Here is a 19,705-nt window from a genome sequence, read left to right as displayed (position 1 = left end):
TTGACAACACCATTTTTAAAAGTACCCCCCTTCAAAAGGTAGCAACGATCTCTATAATATGTCCGACGACGGTGACCCAAGGTACAACACCCTTCAAAAAGCTGACAAAGGTAGAGCTACAGATGCAAAAGGATAAGAGGGTGTGTTTGATAATATCTAACCAGAACTGAAAATAATAGAACAGAAGAGAAGAAGAACGGAAATGCTTTACTGATCAGAAATGAAAGATGATTACAGGGAAATTAATATTCAGCCATTCGAGAGGGCTGCCTCTCCTCACTGTCTATTTCACTCAACAATTTTCATGCCTCACTCCCCTTACACAATTTCTATTTATAGACTACCGTAACTGCTTCCTGCCTTCCTAACCGAATTTATTACATACCCCCACCTTCTCGCTCTTTCCTGCTCTTTCTAGAATAGGTGTATTTTATCGAAGGCTTCCTTCTCGCTCCTTCCTGCTCTTTCTAGAATAGGTGTATTTTAGGCTTATCAATTTCCCCCCCCCCCCCTTCCCCAATTCCACCACCTTGTCCTTAAGGTGGAAGGTAGGAAATTGCTTGGAAATGAGACTGAATGGTTCCCAAGTAGCTTCCAATGGTGACAACCCTTCCATTGAATCTGCACTTCTAACTTTGTTGATGTCTTCTGGGCATTAGTCCTCACCCCCAACACAGCTTCTGGCTCTACCATTAGTTCCCAGTCGGCTCTAAGACTGGGAGGTAACTGGGAAGGCAAATGGTGTTCTCCTATGGCCTTGCGTAATTGTGAAACATGAAGACTGGATGAATCTGTGTCCCCATTGGCAGTTCCAGTCGATATGCAACTTCCCCAACCTTAGCCAAGATTTTAAAAGGCCCATAATACCTGGGAGCCAATTTTTCATTACTACGTTGAGCCAAGGATTTGCGACGGTAAGGTCTCATCTTTAAGTAGACCAAGTCCCCCACTGAGAACTCCACTGCTCGCCGCTTCCTGTCAGCCATATTCTTCATTTGTTGCTGAGCCTGATGTAAGTGAAGCTTGAGGTCATCCAATAGTTTATCCCGATCGGCCAATTGTTGATCCAGTGAGGATACCACTGTTGTTCCCTTTTCAAACCGCAATAAGAAGGGAAGATCCCGCCCATAATTAATGCGAAAAGGGGTCATACCTGAGGACACGTGGAAGAAGGTGTTGTAAGAAAATTCAGCCCAAGGAAGACAACGATACCACTCTTTTGGCCGTGTGGAAGTGAAACAACGTAAGTAGGTCTCAACCCCTCTATTCACTACTTCCGTTTGTCCATCGGTTTGCGGGTGATATGTCGAGCTATGTTTCAGTTTGGTCCCCTGAATTTACTCAAGAATACTTTATCCCTATCGGAAATTATCGACCTCGGAATTCCATGCAACCTGACTACTTCCTTAACAAAAATTGCACCGATGGATGGAGCTGTAAAAGGATGCTTACGACCAATGAAATGGGCATACTTACTTAAGCGATTGACCACCACCAAGATAGAGTCGAACCCTTCAGACTTGGGTAACCCTTCTATGAAATCCATGGAAATGTCGTCCCAAATTTTTTCTGGTACAGAAAGGGGTTGCAACAACCCTGCTAGAGCCAACGTGGAGTATTTATGCTGTTGACATATTTCACAGGCGGCAACATATGCCCTAATATCCTTCTTCATTCTAACCCAATGAAAGGTTTCAGCCACTCTCTTGTATGTCTTTAGGAACCCCTCGTGACCGCCAACCTTACTGTCATGACCTTCTTGTAACGCCAATAGGATGAACAGGGAAGCTTTGGGTAAGACAATCCGTCCTTTGTATAGTAAGGTACCCTGAATTAAGGAATAACCTGGATGGGCAAGGGAGTCCTTCTTCAAAGCCATCACTATGGCCCTCCAGATCCTGGTCTTCTTCGACTGTCTTTATTACCTCTTCTAGCTGTAGTGTACTTGGGATGCTTAATGCCATTAATGTAGCGGCTGCCCCTTTCCGAGACAATGCATCAGCTGCTTTATTTTCCCGTCCGGGTTTGTATTCAATGTCGAAGTCAAATCCCAATAACTTTGTCAGCCACCTTTGATATTCATCATTTACCACTCTCTGTTCAAGAAGGAATTTAAGGGCCCTCTGATCTGTTCGTACCACAAAACGTCTCCCAAGCAAATAATGCCTCCACTTTTGTACTGACAACACAATCGCCATGAGCTCTCTTTCATATAAGGACTTGTTTTGATTACGTGGTGGTAGAACTTGGCTGAAATAAGCAATGGGTCTTCAATTCTGCATCAGAACAACTCCCAACCCTTGCCCTGACGCATCTGTTTCAATTTCAAAGGGCTGTGTGAAATTAGGAAGAGCCAATACTGGTACTAAAGTCAAAGCCTCTTTCAATTTCCTGAAAGAAGCCTTTGTCGCTTCATTCCACCCAAAATTATCATTTTTTAACTGTTGAGTCAGGCGCCATGCTATTTTTCCATTGGCTTCTACAAAGTGCCTATAATATCCTGTTAGTCCTAGGAATCCTCTCAATTCCTTCAGGGACTTCGGTCTTGGCCAGTCTCTCATGGCAGCTACCTTGGACTCATCCACCGCCACTCCCTTTCCTGATATTATATGTCCGAGGTACTCGATCTCTTTTTGCCCGAATGAGCACTTCTTCCGATTGGCATGTAACTGATTGTCTACTAAAGTCTGCAAGACTTTCCTCAGATGTCCCTTGTGTTCAGCTTCCGACCGACTATAAACCAGAATGTCGTCAAAAAATACCAAAACATACTTTCTGAGCTGGCCTCTAAAGATAGTGTTCATTATTGACTGAAAAGTGGCTGGTGCACTAGTCAAGCCAAAAGGCATGACGAGGAACTCATAGTAGCCTTCATGGGTTCGAAAGGCGGTTTTTGGGATGTCCTCTGCCCTGACCCTGATTTGATGGTATCCAAATTTTAGATCAATTTTCGAAAATACTGTCGCCCCATTCAACTCATCAAGTAATTCGTCAATGATTGGAATAGGAAACTTGTTAGGGACTGTGACCTTATCTAGCGCCCGATAATCCACACAAAACCTCCAACTCCCATCCTTCTTCCTGACCAAGAGTACAGGGCTTGAGAAGGGGCTTGTACTGTGTTGTATTATTCCTGCAGCAAGCATTTCCCGCACCAACTGCTCAATTTCATTCTTTTGGAAATGCGGGTACCGGTATGGTCGTACACCAACTGGTCCTGCCCCAGGTTTCAAGATGATTGCATGATCCTGACTTCTGTGGGGAGGCAGCTGGGTAATCTCCTTGAAAGCCAAACCGAATTCCTTCAGAATCTCTGCAACGAAGGTTGGTGGATGAGATAATGAGGAATTTGTGTCGACAATGATATTTCCCAATTCTAACAGGAGTCCTTCCCCTTGCTCCTTAAAAGCTTTCCACATTGATTTTAGTGAAACGACCATTTTGCTGAGGCTCGGATCTCCCTGCAGAATTACTTTGGTTCCTGCCACGTCGAGGGTCATTATTAGAGTTTTCCAGTCCACTTGTGTTTTGCCCAATTTCTGTAACCATTGCATCCCTAAAATCACGTCAGAGCCACCCAGTTCCAAGGGTAGAAAGTCTTCTTCTATCACCAATCCCTGCACCCATAAAGCCACCTGCTGGCAAACTCCCTCTTCCTTCACTGTCAAGCCGGTACCCATTATAACACCATAGCTTGTGGTGCCTGACAAAGGGAGCCCCAACTGCTGCACTACTTCTGACGAGATGAAATTATGTGAGGCCCCACTATCAATCAACACCACCACTTCTTTCTGACCGAGCATCCCCCTCAATTTCATGGTTCCCGGGGTAGTGAGCCCCACAACAGAATTTATGGGCAGTTCCACCGATTGACCCAGCCCACCTTCCTCTTCTTCTTCGACTACCAGCTCGCCCATAGTTTCCTCGGGATCGGAGCTCAGTTCGCCCCTCCTTGATCCCTACCGTATCTCTCCTTCTTTTATCTCACGAATCACCAAGACCTATAGCTCCTTATTCTTACACTTGTGCCCAATCGTAAATTTGTCATCACATCGGTAACACAAGCCTTTCTCCCTCTTAGTTTGGATTTCGGCATCTGTGAGCCTTTTAAATGTCGGGGTATTTTTGGGGAAGAAATTTGGGCACTGAGGTTGCATTCGTAAAGGAACTGTGGTTTTATTTTGGATTTGGGTGGGTTGTCGTGGATTTGGGCTATGATAGGGTATGCTTTTGGGTTTTATTGAGCTATTAGTCCATGGGCTAGACTGGATAATTAGCTTTCGGTCTTCTACCATTTGGGCCACCTCCATCATTTGCTCAAGGCCCGTTGGTCTTAGTAACTGGACTTCTGCCCTGGTGCCCGGTTTAAGACCATTGAGGAAATTGCATTCCAGAATCTCTTCCGACACTTCTGTCAAAGGCGATGCCAGCGTTTCAAATCGCCGGCGATATTCCCTTACAGTGGAGCTTTGCTGGAGGGAGAGAAATTGTGCGCAAAGGGACCCCTCTTGTGATGATCTGAATCGCCTCAGTAATTGAGTTTTCACCTTTCCCCACGATTTCATAGGCCGACGTCATTCTTCCCATTTAAATCAAGCCAACGCCTCGCCGTCGAAACAAACGGCGGCGGCCTCCACTTTTTCTTCCTCCGTGAGGCAATTGATACTGAAGTACCTCTCCACACGTAAAACCCAGTCATCAGGATCAGCTCCTTCAAACACTGACATCTCCAATTTCCGTATTCGGGTTTCCCCTCGCCATTCGCCACCTGATCCTTCCCCAGTGAATTGACTTCCACCGGGTCTTAGGCGAGTTAACCCAGAATCAGCAGAAGCCATGGGCGACTTCTCTATCGCCGTTTCTTTTTCCTTATGCTCCCTTTCTTGAATATCCCGTGACCGCATCAACAACTCGAGTTTCTCCATCATTCCAGCCTGCATCAACCTGAATTCATTTCTCAGAGAATCTAACCCAGTATGAAGTTCTGGTGCCTGCTTTCTATTCTTTGCTCTAATTCTCCTACTCGATCGGACAGAGTCATGGTTGTTGTGGGGGTGCTCTGATACCAGATTGATAAGATCTAACCAAAACTGAAAATAATAGAACAGAAGAGAAGAAGAACGGAAATGCTTTACTGATCAGAAATGAAAGATGATTACAGGGAAATTAACATTCAGTCATTCGAGAGGGCTGCCTCTCCTTACTGTCTATTTCACTCAACAATTTTCATGCCTCATCCCCTTACACAATTTCTATTTATAGACTACCGTAACTGCTTCCTGCCTTCCTAACCGAATTTGTTTCGTACCTCCACCTTCTCACTCCTTCCTGCTGTTTCTAGAATAGGTGTATTTTATCGGGAGCTTATCAGTGTTATTGTGATAAGAAGGACAATCTGGGTCACATATGCCGGAATGAAAAGCTACAAGTATTATTGGTTTGGGGAGGTGACGGGGATGATCAATTAGATGGGTCACAAGAGGAAGAAGAGCACAAACTAGGAGAGCTGGTCGAGATATCACTCAACTCCGTTGTGGGTCTTACCTCACCAAAAACCATGAAAATTAGGGGCTCGATTTTGGAGCAATCGGTAATAGTTTTGATAGATTACGAAGCTATACATCACTTCAATTTAACAGGGCTGGTTGATGAATTAGGCCCGCATGCCACAGAAACTACGAGCTATGAGGTTTCTATTACGTGGGTTCCATTTATGGAATTTGTATGAATAACATTTTAATGGTAGGTGGACGACTAGCTGCACGAGCTAACAAGTACAATAAGCTTAACTCCAAAAACGGATTTGTTATATGGAATTTCGAATTTTGAAGTTAAACCACATTCCCACCTTGAGGACAAGGTGGATTTCGAAGGGCGAGTAATGATAGACTCCTATCAATGTGGAAGGATCTAGAAGAATTGAGAAACTTACTCAATTAAAATAGATTCAGGTAGGGGCAGGGGTATTTTGGAGAATAATGATGTGATAAGTTGCCTATAAATGTAATGGGGAGGGATTGGGGATATTCATGCTGAGAATTAGTTGTTGAGCTAGGGGGAGAGATCTAAGCCTCTCAAATGCTTAGAATTGTTCTTCAATTTCTATAATCGTCCGTCTTTTTAATCAAAAAGTCACTCATTCAATATTTGAACTTGTTCTTTCAAGCAGTATCCTATCAGAAAGCTGTTAAGAGTTAGCTTACCGATGAATAAATGCTTCAAGTCATATCCAGTATTGTCTTTGCGCAAAGAGGCAAGCATGTCTAGAACAGTACCATTTGCTAAAACAGCTTCAAGACCTGAAAAATCAAAGCCGGAAAGTGATCTTCAGTTCAAAGGAGAAAGAAGAATTGAGACTGCACGTCAGCCATCAAGAGGTAACTATAGAATCCCCAGAATATGGCATATAGTAAAGTTGCAACCTTAATGAAAAATGTAAGTTGAAAATTACAAACAAACAAAAAAGAGAGAGAGAGAGAGAGAACAAATTGACATGTTTAAGACAGCATGCTATTCCTAAAACTCCACTATAAAGAAAACTTAATATGAACTCCGACACTGATAGTGGTCAAATAGACTTTTTGCACATCATGCACCATGTGGCAAAATTGGAGCAGAGATCCCAATTTTGAAGCACATTTTCTATTCTAAAAACAGCATTTTCTTATTTCATAGCTTCGACAATGCACAGGAATTATAAACCGAAATGGACGCCAGCTAATTACCATCTTTTTTCTAAAGAAAAATCAATCAGTTGCAGAAGTTGAAGTTTTAAATAACACCACTAAAGATATTGTAGAAACTGGAATGAATGGTATAAAACTAATTTTATTCAACCTATACACGATATCTAGTTACGTCATGACAGCAAGTTTAAGTTTATAAAAGAATAAATTAGACAAATCCAATCTAAGATAACTGATAACTAAATAATTATCCTTATCTAAAGTCTATAATCACCACGGAATATGCATATACATACACCAACATGAATATTTTTATACAACAAAAATTCAATAAATGATTTTGCACAGCTCACCAAGTACACTTCCATGAAGTGATCCATATCGGATAAGGCGGAGACCACCAGCATTAGTTGAAACATTTCCCCCAATTTGACAGCTTCCTTTAGCACCCAAGTCCAGTGGCATAATAAATCTGCACCAGAAACATATTCTACAGTGGCAACCAAATATGGAAAAGATACACATAAAATGTAGAAATTTTGGTATGTGAAAAAGATAAATCCAACCAAGCTATATTATATGTGTGGTATCTTCATGAACTGAGTCCCCTTGAGTGCCCCCTTGGACGCTATAAAAAGGTTTACACTCAAAGGTTCATAAGCAGCGAAAATAGGCATAATAAAAGAATATAGTTGCCAATTTTACATCAACTTCTCGAAGAACTTCCGAAGAATGACATGCAATTTCATCTTCATGCTTAAAATTCGAATCTCTTGTCAAATGTCTATTGTTATAGTTCTATTGAAGTTCCTCGAAAACATTTTAAGCAAATTAACACAATTCAGCTTTTTAGTGTTGTTTATCTTGTTTAAGAATGCTTATTACTTTCAACTTGTCATCAAGTAAATAAATATTTTTGTGTGTATATATATATATATTATAATTTGTAAACGCATAATTTAAAGAATTAGGGTAGCCACAAGCCAATAGCAAATACAATAATATGGTTTCAAAACTAAGATCAAAACCTTGAAAGCTGGTCAATATGTTTGGGAAGTAGAGTAGCTTAGATATACCTGACAAAAGAAGCCAGGCCGCCCTGAAACAACTTATGAACCTATTTTTTCTTCTCTACATGGACTTAGAGTAATTAGAAAACTAAAGCCTCAATGCTTGGACGATCTAAAAACTTAAATTTAATATTTGATTTTTCAATCAAAGAGAGTGTAAAAATGCTAAACTTTTTGAAAAATAGAGAAAACAAACTTGCTTTCTGTTTTCAAAAGGAAAATAGAACAAATTAATGCTCTGGAACCTTATAGTTAAGTATAGTAGCTCCTCAATCAATCTGTTTAAAAGTTCCAATGTGACTCATTAACTTTGCACCATAACTTACACTACTACGAATATTTCTTATTTTGTTAAAAGGAGACGGGTATGCTCTTCCTCTACTTACCTGTCTTATTTTAGTTGTCTAACTTCTCCAAGACACTATCAAACCTCAATAGGAATACCAAACCCTTGCCAACTTTTAATTCTTTAGGAATTCTTTTACCTCTCTTGTTCTAATTTTATAGAAGACCTTGACATCTTTGCTCTTCCTCAAGTAGTGCTCTGATTTTCATTAGACATTCTCTCAAAATTGTGTCTCCAGCTCTCTTAATGTACGCATAAAAAATTCTTCAGAGCGAATTTTTTTTAATGATTCCTCCAGAACCCTCCTACATGGGGACATTAGTTTCATTTGTTTAGTAGATATTATGAACAACCAGATACTAGCCAAACATAGCAATGCAATAAACGCGTTGATAATGGGATAGATATCCAAATGAGGGGACCACCAAGAAGGGACAAAATCATAAAGAAAACTCATTTAGTTCTTCACACAAAAGGATAAGGGAACTGAATCTGTACTCTAAGTCAATAAAGAGTCGAGACAGTAAAAGGGAAATCCCAGTATAAAGAACTGAGCCAGTCCCTGAAGTATGGTTAATCTCACATGATGATTGAGAAGGCATAGTCTCAATCATGTCCATTTTCGGTTTTTAATTCAAGAGTTACACATTGTAATTGGGATGCTATTAACATTATGATGCAGATTATGGAGATATAATTTAAGGAAATGCCAAAAATAAGAACTTATTGTAAGCAGAAATAAGAAATAGAATTCGATTTATTCTTTGATGCCATTATTATTTGTTTTAAGGTTAGGGAATTTTTCTATTCTAGAGACTTCCCATTTTTGTTTGGAGTTCTTATACAATTTATTTGTCATGACAGTTAATCTCCCCTATATTTTTCCCCCACATCTCCAATTCTTCTCTTCTTCTCACTTTTCTTTTTTCTCTCTCTCTCTTTCCCATACTTTCACACAAGTATATCAATAACATCAAACTTAAAGATTTTGCAATTGTAATTGCTGCGAGTTCAAAGAAGATGGCACTCACGTGTCAATTTATTTTATTCTTTAATAAGGAAGAAAGGGACTGGAAGTCCAAAAATTTATTTTATTAAGTATGATAATTGTCATAACAAACAAGTTGGCTGGCCTCAAAAACAAAATTATAAGAAAATAATGCAACTTTACCCTTGGTTATCCAAAAAAGAAATCAGGTTTTCCAAAATGCATCCTGCTTCACATACCAGTATACCGCTAACCTTAAGAAAGTAAACTTATGTCAGAAATTCATGAGCTATGTTCTTGGTGATAATGTTGCAAATAATATCTGAGATTTAAATGAAATTTTAAACTTGAAAAAGAAACAGGTTGCACTGATTTTTATTGTTAATGCAGAATGTAAAGATGAAAGGGCCGAGATTGCATTACAAACAGATAAAGGGAAGCAAAACTAAGATGATCCATACAGAAAATTCATCTGCAATTTCTCCACAGGTGAGTGGGCATGGACAGCAGACAGCAAAAAGAACAAAAATAATAGCAACATATTTCTAAGACTGAGTGTCAGAAACTAAGAAGCACGGATACTGATACAAAATTTGAATACGATACGATACGATACAGGTACGTCCACGTGACTTTTTTTAAAAAAAAAATTAGGATACGCAGATACGTGTTACAAAATTTAACATAATTTCATTAATATAAAAAAATTTAAAACAGATGTATCTTGATCCTAAATTGTCCAAACTTCATTTTCTTCAACATCAGCTTCTTCATTATCATTAAAAATAATATTTTCCAACACTAATTCAACTAATAATATAATAGCAACCTTAAGCAGTCCAGCACCTTCAAAAATATCAAATGAATGTTCGACAATGTCCCACATTTTGAATTCTCCTTTTGAATAGAGATCTAATTTTTTTTGATAAACTAATTGTGTACTTTCAATAAATATAATTAATATTCGATAAGCTATTAAAATAATTATAACTATTAATATTCAATAAGTTTTTAAAATAATTAGAAAATAATTAAAAATATATAAGATAATTAAAAATACATGTCCAATACGTATCGAGGGTATCTAAGAGTATCCAAGATTCGATATGTATCGGATACGGGTATATAATGAGTATGTATGTCTTAACAAGTGAGAGGAGAAAAATTAATTTGATAAGCCAACTGTATCAATGAAGTCATCTAACATCACAATATTACTTCACTCTTGTGATTCTGGAAAGTAGCAAGAAGAGAAAAGGCATAATGTTGATATCACTTAGCAGAGTTAACATTACCTTGTCAAAAGAAAGGATGTTATTCATGGAACCAACATTGATGATTACCTGCAAAGTTTAACCAAAAATAAAAAATAAAAATGGATATGGAATAAGATAATGGACTAGAGAGTGTCCAAACATCCAAACTGCAAAAATCTATATGTGGTTTTAGATGTACTTAATCAAAAAAAATTCTATTTCTTTAAGGACTTGTAAAAATTCACAATATGTAATGACCAGCAATGTCTATTTTAATCTCTTCTGGACCAACTTATAATGACTTGATTAACATATAAATGATGTTCCAAGAATTACTCTCTGATAACATCCTTTACAAGTTTTAATTTTTAAAGGGTATGGTTGATATTGTAACTGTATGCTCAAATATTTAGTACGATTCTGTCAGCAATACTTAGACTATTAACTTCTCCAAGAACCCATGTATATTTTGTCTATCAACTTTAACTACAAGAGTAAATGGCAGCTACTTAACCTCCCCGGTCCCTTGTATTGTTTGACGATCCATTTTTATCTGAAGTTTATACCACTTGCTTTACTTGGTTGAAACCAGTTCCCAAAATCTACTGATGTAATTATGTCTAACCTCAACCTCTAATTTTGTTTATCCTTTAACTAATGAGTCCAAATACTTATATTTTATTGTGACTTTCAGTCATCCATTTCTGTATAATTTTATAATGTGTATATATATTAACTTGGTGACTCTTCATTTGATGATTTTACTCTATATGTTTCATTATGTCTATTTTTAGTCTTTTCCTCTCAGGAATTTGTATAATGAAACAATGCAATTGGTGGATTATTAATTTATCTAGAAACTGGTTAACTTGGCCCATGTTTGGCTACTCCTTTTATGATCATTCAAACCACTTTTTATCCACATACTTCGTAGACCCACAAGTATTATCCACAGAAGCGCAGCGAGAGGGGTGCGAGGCTGGGCCCTTCCCCCCAAGGCTCATTTCATTTTAACGTTTTAAAAAAAAAAAAAAATCCTATATAGTAGCTCAGTAGAAAAAAAAATAAAAAATTGTCCCTCCTGGCTCCACTCCTAACTATCCACTTATCCATTACTCATATCTAATTATTTATATTTTAAACCATAAATAAACAACTCCCAAACATGCTTTTGTTCAGAAAGAGACAATATGGAGCTAGTTGTCATTATGATTGGATGGCAAAAGCAATTACACTCCAGAGAATTTAAAGTTAACAATGTAAGCTATTTGATTCTGTTCTAACATAAGCCAATGATGGAGAGGCCAGAAAGATATTTTGAGAAATCGAGTAGGTACCTCTCCAACTAGTGTTTTGTTACCATGACGACCATATTTATCGTCAAGAGAGAGAAGGTTTGAATCTAATGCTGACACAAATTTCAATAGTCATGGCTCACAAGGGTGAAATAAGGTTTAACTTATCATGTATGAGACTCAAGAAAAGTTCAACTATTTGTGAATGACGAGGTTGGAGCTCGTTGCTCTGACAAGAAATAAGCATTAGATTTTTACTGATCCATCTAGGACGAGCAATTTGAGAAAATTGCTTGCCTCTAGTTGATGGGATTGAGAACTAGCAGCTATTGCTAAACTCTATTGGATGGGAATTCCATTCAACTCAAGTAAGCGTTTTGGGTTCAACTGTAGTAACTTTTTTTTTTTTTTTTGGTGAAAAGTTTCTCCAGGTTTACCTTTTACCTAAAGCCTGGGGTTATCAGATGTATATATACTTTTTAATGAACTTTATTAATTTCCCATCAAAAAGTTAAATTTTACTATATGAATATGAACCAAATATTACATCAAAAATATGTGTTACATATGAATGGTTACAACTTCCATTTCCTTGAATGCCACGTTAAAATAGTAAAATTCTGGAAAAAAAAATCCTAAATAAATTGAAACAGCCTTGCCCCCTGCAGAAGACTTGATTGAGCTAATAATATGCAGAAGCTGAAATTGGCATGCAAAAAAATATATATAGGCCCATGTTTGAGCCACATTCTTGGAAAAAATGCATTGTTCATGTCAAATCAATGGGAAATGTGTGGTTAAAAAATAAGAAAAAATTTTAGATTTATGTGTAATATTATTTTATTGAAAAATGTGTGGTTGAAATGATGTCAAATCACTGTTGAAAAATATATTTTTTAGAAAATAATGTGACTCAAACAAGCCCTCTATATAATAATAAATACAAATGCTTAATCCAAATGTTTATAATTTCTGAAAGAAAGGCATATTTAAACCTTCTCTATTTAATGGCTCAACTACTACTGTACGAATAATATCAAAAGACTCACAATGGTTTTCCAGTGTGTCTACGAAGGGCTCCAACTTGAAATGTTATTTGAATATATCACAAGGTTGGCCTAAAAAGATTACTTGGAGAAAAATTACTTGGTATTAGAAGAAAATTTCAGTTGACTAATTCCTCTTCTAATTTCAAAAAGTATAATTTTCACTATTTGTTAATTCAATTGCTTTTTGCAAACCATTGAATCTCCTGAGACAGTTAAAAATGAAACCTGAGAAACTCAATCCAGACTTTTCCAAACATGTATCTTGAAACTTGACTTTTAATTGTCCATTACAGAACTAAATAAGATAAAATGTATACAAAAATATCTAATCTCCCAAGTCACAGAAAAATCATACACAAATATTCTACATGACAAAAACATAGCACCAAATGTTAGGTTTCACCGTCAAGAGTCAAAGTCGCAGTCCTCTGTTGATTAGTTGAGATGAGATGTTATATTTAAGGAACAAACCAGCAATGTGATACTAAGGAGGACATTCAATATATGATGATTAGATGATGAGTTACTACAGAGAGAAACTATATAGTATTACCTCATCAAAAACAGGTACACTTCCTCCCACAAGACCTGTATTTCCACCTTGAGGTACAACAGCCAGGCACCTGGAATTGCAATATTTAAGAATCTGAGAAACCTGCACAGAGAGAGATGCATAATGACTGAAACAGCAATCGTGAAGGTTAAGCCAACTTCCACAATTACTCAGAAAAGAGACGAAAAAGTAACTGGCACGCATACTAAGAGGACGCCGTTGTATTTTGACATGAATGTCAGAAAATGATCCCATCATTATAAGTGGAAATTAGTTAACACTGTCATAACAATCTATTCACAATATTTAAGTATTTACATAATAAGCAGTGCACAAAATACATTTCTTGATAACAAAGTTGATAATTAATTTACATTTGCGTATCAATGACAAAATAAAAGAAAATATCCACAGTGGAAACAATGATTATGCAAATTAACTAGCAGGAGGAAACTATCTACAGTAAGGTTCAAGTTGAACCTAAGACCCCAAAGTAGGGCCTCGGCCTTCGCCACTTATGCTAGTTGGCTGTGCCCCATCTGCGCCAAAAAAAGATTATGACTTTTCAGATACTTAACATAGATAATCTCATTTTACTCAACGTTAACTCTAAGGCTTAGCATAAATCGTGAATTTTCCAAACTTTTGGCACATACTGCCAGCCTTTAAGAAATATCATTCTCAGTTTTTCCTTAGCTTTTCGTGTTTATTTTTCCCATTCTTTCTTTCTTTCTTTTTTCTTTCTGTGGTGGTGGAGGGTGGAGAGTAATAATAAGATCGATAAAATGAAATAACTTCTTCTGGAGAAAACAAAAACAGAAGCAAAACAAAGTATATAGTCATAGATGCAGAAATTTTAAGCTCAAATCAAAATAGCAGAAGATTGACAATAAAACAGCAGCTCAATAAACATTTTCTAAAATGAAAGCCCAGACTGATTCAAATAACTAATCCTTCAGCTGAGAAACTGCAACCATTTTGAGAGGGTAAAATCCATTGAATGGGAACCATATTGTTGACTCCAATAAATGTTGCCAACAGATACCGGACTCACCCGTGCACACGTAAGCGAAAGTCCAACACTCAAAGACATGTGGACGGTGTAAAACGGACAGATCAAAGGCATGGGAGTAGCTCAACGGCGCGGGACAAGAACGTTTGGATTCCCGGGGGGTGATCGTAAATCGATTGTACAATAATTACCAATCGATGTTTGCAAATTGTATCTAAATATGTATGAACTAGTTTATATTGCAAGATAATGAGAAAGAGCGAGAGTTGAGTAAATTATGGTTTCTTATATTGATTCTTGCATTAGCCTTTGTATGGGGTACATGGGGGAGTATTTATAGTGTTATTAGTTAAATCGTGACCTTTGGTTCGGGGTACACGTGGCCTCATCTGGTTGAGTTACATGTCAAATTGTAAGCATCAGTCGCACCTAGCCTGTTATACATTTATTGATTGGCAGAGCCGCCTCTACTAGTTACAAGACTTAACAAATACACTCATAACAAACGTCCTATCAATCATTTAAGGAAGATCTTTGTGCAGAAGATCTCTTGGGAGAGGTGTCTATGGAAGATGTTGCTCTGTGCTTCGAATGCTGCCACCTCGGCTACAAAGCTTCGACGAATAGGGCCTCGTCCACCTTCAAAGGGCCTCGGCGTATGGGCTTCAGAAGCTCCTTATGAGGCCATGATAAAGGGGCCTCGGTGTACATGGATCTAAGCATCTGTGGACCTCGGTTTATGGGCCTCGGCTATGCAAATCACCTCGGATTATGTGCCACGTAGCAGCCCCGGTAGGTTGTCCAAGTGTGCGAACATGTAAAAATAATCCCCCAAGTCCTCGCATTAATCTGTTGACCACAATAAATGTTGCAAACAGATACCGGACCCACCCGCGCACACGTAAGCGAAAGTCCAACACGCAAAGACACGTGGACGGTGTAAAACGGACAGATCAAGGGCGTGGGAGTAGCTCAACGACGCGGGACGAGAACGTTCGGATTCCAGCACATAGCTTGTTATACATTTATTGATTGACAGAACTGTCTCTACTAGTAACAAAACTTAATAAATACACTCATGACAAACGTCCTATCAATCATTCAAGGAAGATCTTTGTGCAGAAGATCTCTTAAGAGAGGTGTCTATGGAAGATGTTGCTTTGTGCTTCGGATGCTGTCACCTCGGCTACAAAGTTTCGACGAATAGGACCTCGTCCACCTTCAAAGGGCCTTAGCGTATGGGCTTCGGAAGCTCCTTATGAGGCTATGATAAAGGGGCCTCGGTGTACATGGGCTTAGGCATCTGTGGACCTCGATTTATGGACCTCGGCTATGCAAATCACCTCGAATTATGTGTCACGTGGTTCAACACGAGTTAGCTGTGGGCCCCGATGGGTTGCCCAAGTGTGCGAACATGTAACACATATTACAGACAACACTATGTGAACGCTACCTAATCGAAGAATCATGTGAAACAAGGCAAAAAGACACTAACCTCCTCGGTGGTCCTAGGTTGGAGCATAAGCTTACTTGAACCTTTGTATTTCCTCATCCAATCCGTGTTTGCATCATCCAACTTCTCTTCGTCCTGAACTACGCCTCTTTCTCCCAGGATCTTCTTAAAATAGCTTATATCATCCATATTAATTTGTGAAAAATCTGGGTTCCTCTGAGTAGTTGATGCCACAGAAGCAAGATATCTAAGCTGAACTGCATAACTATTCCCATTGACACTTGGTAAAGAACCCGAAGCCCCATTAACATTGCCTCGAAACTTCTTGTTGAAAGGTATATAACTTCTACCATAAAAATATCTAACACCTGCAATCAATTAAAATCAATTTTTATATACGAATTAGCAAATGAAAATAGGAATCAAATTCCAACATTCTTCAAATCTTGCTTTTAATATGGTCAATCGTATTTTGTTTTAACATTCTTCACGGAGACACTATCTAATTGATGATACGTCACTTAACTATGAAAATATATATTATTTCGATCATTCATCTAATACTGAGAATTCACACACAACTTAGAGAAAAACGACTCAATGTAATTATAATTAAGTAAATCAATTGAACTTTAACGAAAACATTGAAAATTTAGCCAAAATAATCAAATAAAGACGTGTCGATATAAGAATTGGACGAGGAAGATTATTATACAAAGATTGCAAGAAATTCAGTTAAGATTAGTAATTGTGAGACGGTGTAAATTGTAGGTACCTGAAGTGAATGAATAATTCGATCGGCGATCAAAGTTGGACGAGTATTTGAGCAGACTATAAGTTACTCTCCATTTCTCCATTATTGATCTATCTCCTCGTTAAACTGATTCTGTAGCACGACTCAACTCTCACTTAAGAGACGGAGTGGAAAAGAATTAAATTGGTCGCTGAACTTACCGGAAAGTTTCATTTGGTTGCTAAACTTTAATTTGTTTGAAATTATTCATCCAATTCTAAGTTTTCTTTCATGTAGATAAACAAACTTTAATTTATTCCAAATTAATCACTAAACTTTATATTTTGTTTCACATTGGCCGATACACTAGTTTCCATTTTAAAAATTACTCCTTTGAAAACTTGTGTTAATTCGATTTTATGTTGCGAGGAAGGAGATTGATAGAGTAATTAACGAGGGAAAAAAATTATTGCTGGGTGCTGGTGACTACTTTGGAACAATATTAAAATTTAGTGACTAAGTTGAAACAAATCTTAAAGTTAAATGATTAATTTTAAACAACTTAAATTTCAATAATCAAATTCAAACAGACATATAGGTATAGTGACTAGTGGAACGTTTTATCCAGACATCAAACATGTGGCTAAGCATAAAACAAATACTCATAACTAAGTCCTTTTTGGGGCTTCATTTTTAATGAGATTTTGAAGAAAAATATATTTTAGAATAGTATTTCTTAAAGATTGTGTCGTCAAAAGACAAGAAAAAAAAATTATTTGCTTATAATATTATTTTATTAAAAAATGTATAATTAAAAAGATGAGAAACAAAAATGCATTTTTTGATAAAATGGAATAAATAATTATTTATCGGACATAACAACAATTACATTTTTAATGATAATATTCAATTTTTCTTGGTCGTTGACTTTATTGTTTAACTATGACATAACTATTAGTTTACTCCAACAATATAAGTATTAAAATAATGCTACCTATAATCGTTTTATATCTACTGTCAACATGTCATAGATACTAGCAAATGAGTCATAATACAAAGATCGATATTAAATACTAGCAGAGCTGAATAACATTACTCAAACTATTATTTTTACAATCAAAATCTAAATTAATTATATTTTTAGTCCATGTGTTATCTACCTTTAAAACAAGATTTATTAATTCTCATACTCATTTTCAACTTCATATTCACACAATAAAATATTTTATACATAAATTCAAATCTTTTCCCTGTTTTTAACCACACATTCCCAAAATCTCGCTACTCAAAACATCATTTTTTTTTAAAAATAAAAAATAAAAAATGTTGGACATCTACACAAGAAACCACACATAAATATTCATGTATAAATCTATTTGTACACCCACACCCATGTGAATGTATAAATACCTTTATATGCGTAAAATTATGTACACCAACCGCAACTCAGTATTCATTTCACCTCTAGTTGATGCTTTTTCTATGTCCTTATTTTGTTTTAACTCTTAATCGCATTGAACATTGTGATTACATTATTATAATCTCATATTTACCACTATATCCTAAATCAAACTAAAGGGCAAATCTCAATGTTTGTAAATTATTAATCAAATCAACCAAACTATAACAATGGAGAATTTAAAAAAAAAAATTAAAAAAAATGGTTTAAATTCCGAGGCCCAAAGAGAGAGTGCCTAGACCGAAATAACCATACTAAAAACTTAATTAATAAAAATTGTACGTTAAGGTCCCGTTTGATTTTCATTTTTATCAAAATATATTTTTTTCTATCTTCTTTTAACCATACATTCTTCATTAAAATAATATTACACGTAAATTAAAAAACTTTTCTTTATTTTTATCCACTCATTCCCCATCAATCTACTTTCTAAAATTCATTTTTCCAACAAAATGGGTGTCAAACACCCTCTAAAATAAATTAGAGTCCAGTACATGGTCAAATGCCCCATCCATGTCCAGCTAATCCTCACGGACCCAAATTCCTCTTCCCATTGCTCTTCGTTTGGTCCAACTTGCACAAAAATGATATCACAATCTCATCTCCATTATTCTTCCTGGAAATGAACGATTGGCCATTGAATCAGAACTTGTCTCGTCCTCAAACGAACCATCGCCATATAAGGAATTGTTGGGTGGTATTGGACCTCTATCACTCTCAAAAGCTAGCTCGAGATGTGAGACTCTCTCTCATACTTATAAATCGAATTCCAACTCATCCACAATCGATGTGGGAGAACTTCAACAATCTCCCATTTACACATTAGTCTTTGCGGAAACCCAAACACGTCTCTCCCCCCGTATATCGGGCCCTACGGGAGACCAAACCTGTTTTCCTCTCATACAAACTCATATCTCCGTGACTGTTGGGCCGAAGACTTATTGACAAATCGAGATCTAATACCAATGTTGGGTGGTATTGAACCTCTTTCACTCCAAAAATCAACTCAATATTTGAGGTTTTTTCTCAAACTTATAAATTGAATATCAACTTCATCCACAATCGATGTGGGACAATTTCAAGGAGAATGTGATGTTTCACATTGAACACATCATGCATACATGACTAGGCGATCAGAGGCAATAAGCATTTGCGTTAGATTTCTCAACAATAATAGGTATAAAGAATTACTAGCAATAATGGAAACTAACTAAATAGGAGGAAAGAATGAGAGAATGAAGAAAACTCGAAAACTTCCACACAAAGGGCATCCAAGAGGGAGTGACGGTTGACTCGAAACATGAGCGACACTAAATTTTGTCTTGGGTGAGGACCAACGACATATCAAAACTAATATTGGAAGACTTCTGCCAAATATTGGGGATCAAATTTCTGTAAGCGCTATAGATGAGAGATCAATACTGTAATTTTCTCGGAAACTTAATGAGCCGAGCCGAAGCCACTCCCGTGGCTTCTTCTCTTGGCGTTAAAGCCCTATCCAATTTCAACTCTGCCTCAACACTTTAATGGCGTCGTCTTCTCTAACTTCTCTCTGTTCGGTATGGAACCAACCCCAGTGCGTCCTCCGCATCAACCTGCCTAAAGGATATTCAGTAATCTCCTTCAGATTTCTCTCCTCGAAGCCGCCTCATTATTCGCCAATTGCAGCCTCTCATAGCTTCCGCCGCTGTCGCACACTCTGGCGGGGCTCTGCTTCAGTGTTCTCAAGACGTTTTTCTCGTTCTCAATCCCATTCTTCGATTTCTATCGATTCTGAAACTCCAAGTTTACATCGTTTCATGCCC

At 37.2% G+C, this 19,705-nt stretch overlaps 1 protein-coding gene across 1 annotated transcript in view; it reads right to left on the bottom strand.

The window, feature by feature from the left end:
- Positions 1 to 16,626, bottom strand: part of LOC111401940 (D-2-hydroxyglutarate dehydrogenase, mitochondrial) — a 38,263-nt gene extending 21,637 nt beyond the window's left edge. Inside the window, exons 1-7 of the mRNA XM_023029926.1 lie at positions 16,484 to 16,626; positions 15,751 to 16,076; positions 13,244 to 13,345; positions 10,386 to 10,433; positions 9,274 to 9,344; positions 7,040 to 7,158; positions 6,204 to 6,299 (exon numbers count right to left, since the gene is read on the bottom strand). Coding sequence (XP_022885694.1) covers positions 6,204 to 6,299; positions 7,040 to 7,158; positions 9,274 to 9,344; positions 10,386 to 10,433; positions 13,244 to 13,345; positions 15,751 to 16,076; positions 16,484 to 16,565 — 844 coding nt within the window. The 5' untranslated portion in view covers positions 16,566 to 16,626. The remainder of the gene's footprint in view (positions 1 to 6,203; positions 6,300 to 7,039; positions 7,159 to 9,273; positions 9,345 to 10,385; positions 10,434 to 13,243; positions 13,346 to 15,750; positions 16,077 to 16,483) is intronic.
- Between the last annotated feature and the right edge of the window lie 3,079 nt (positions 16,627 to 19,705).

The sequence above is a fragment of the Olea europaea genome, chromosome 10, assembly GCF_002742605.1.
Source record: "Olea europaea var. sylvestris chromosome 10, O_europaea_v1, whole genome shotgun sequence".
Taxonomy (NCBI): Eukaryota; Viridiplantae; Streptophyta; class Magnoliopsida; order Lamiales; family Oleaceae; genus Olea; species Olea europaea.
Note: the sequence above shows the minus strand (reverse complement) of the source record. Positions and strands in the feature narration are given on the sequence as shown.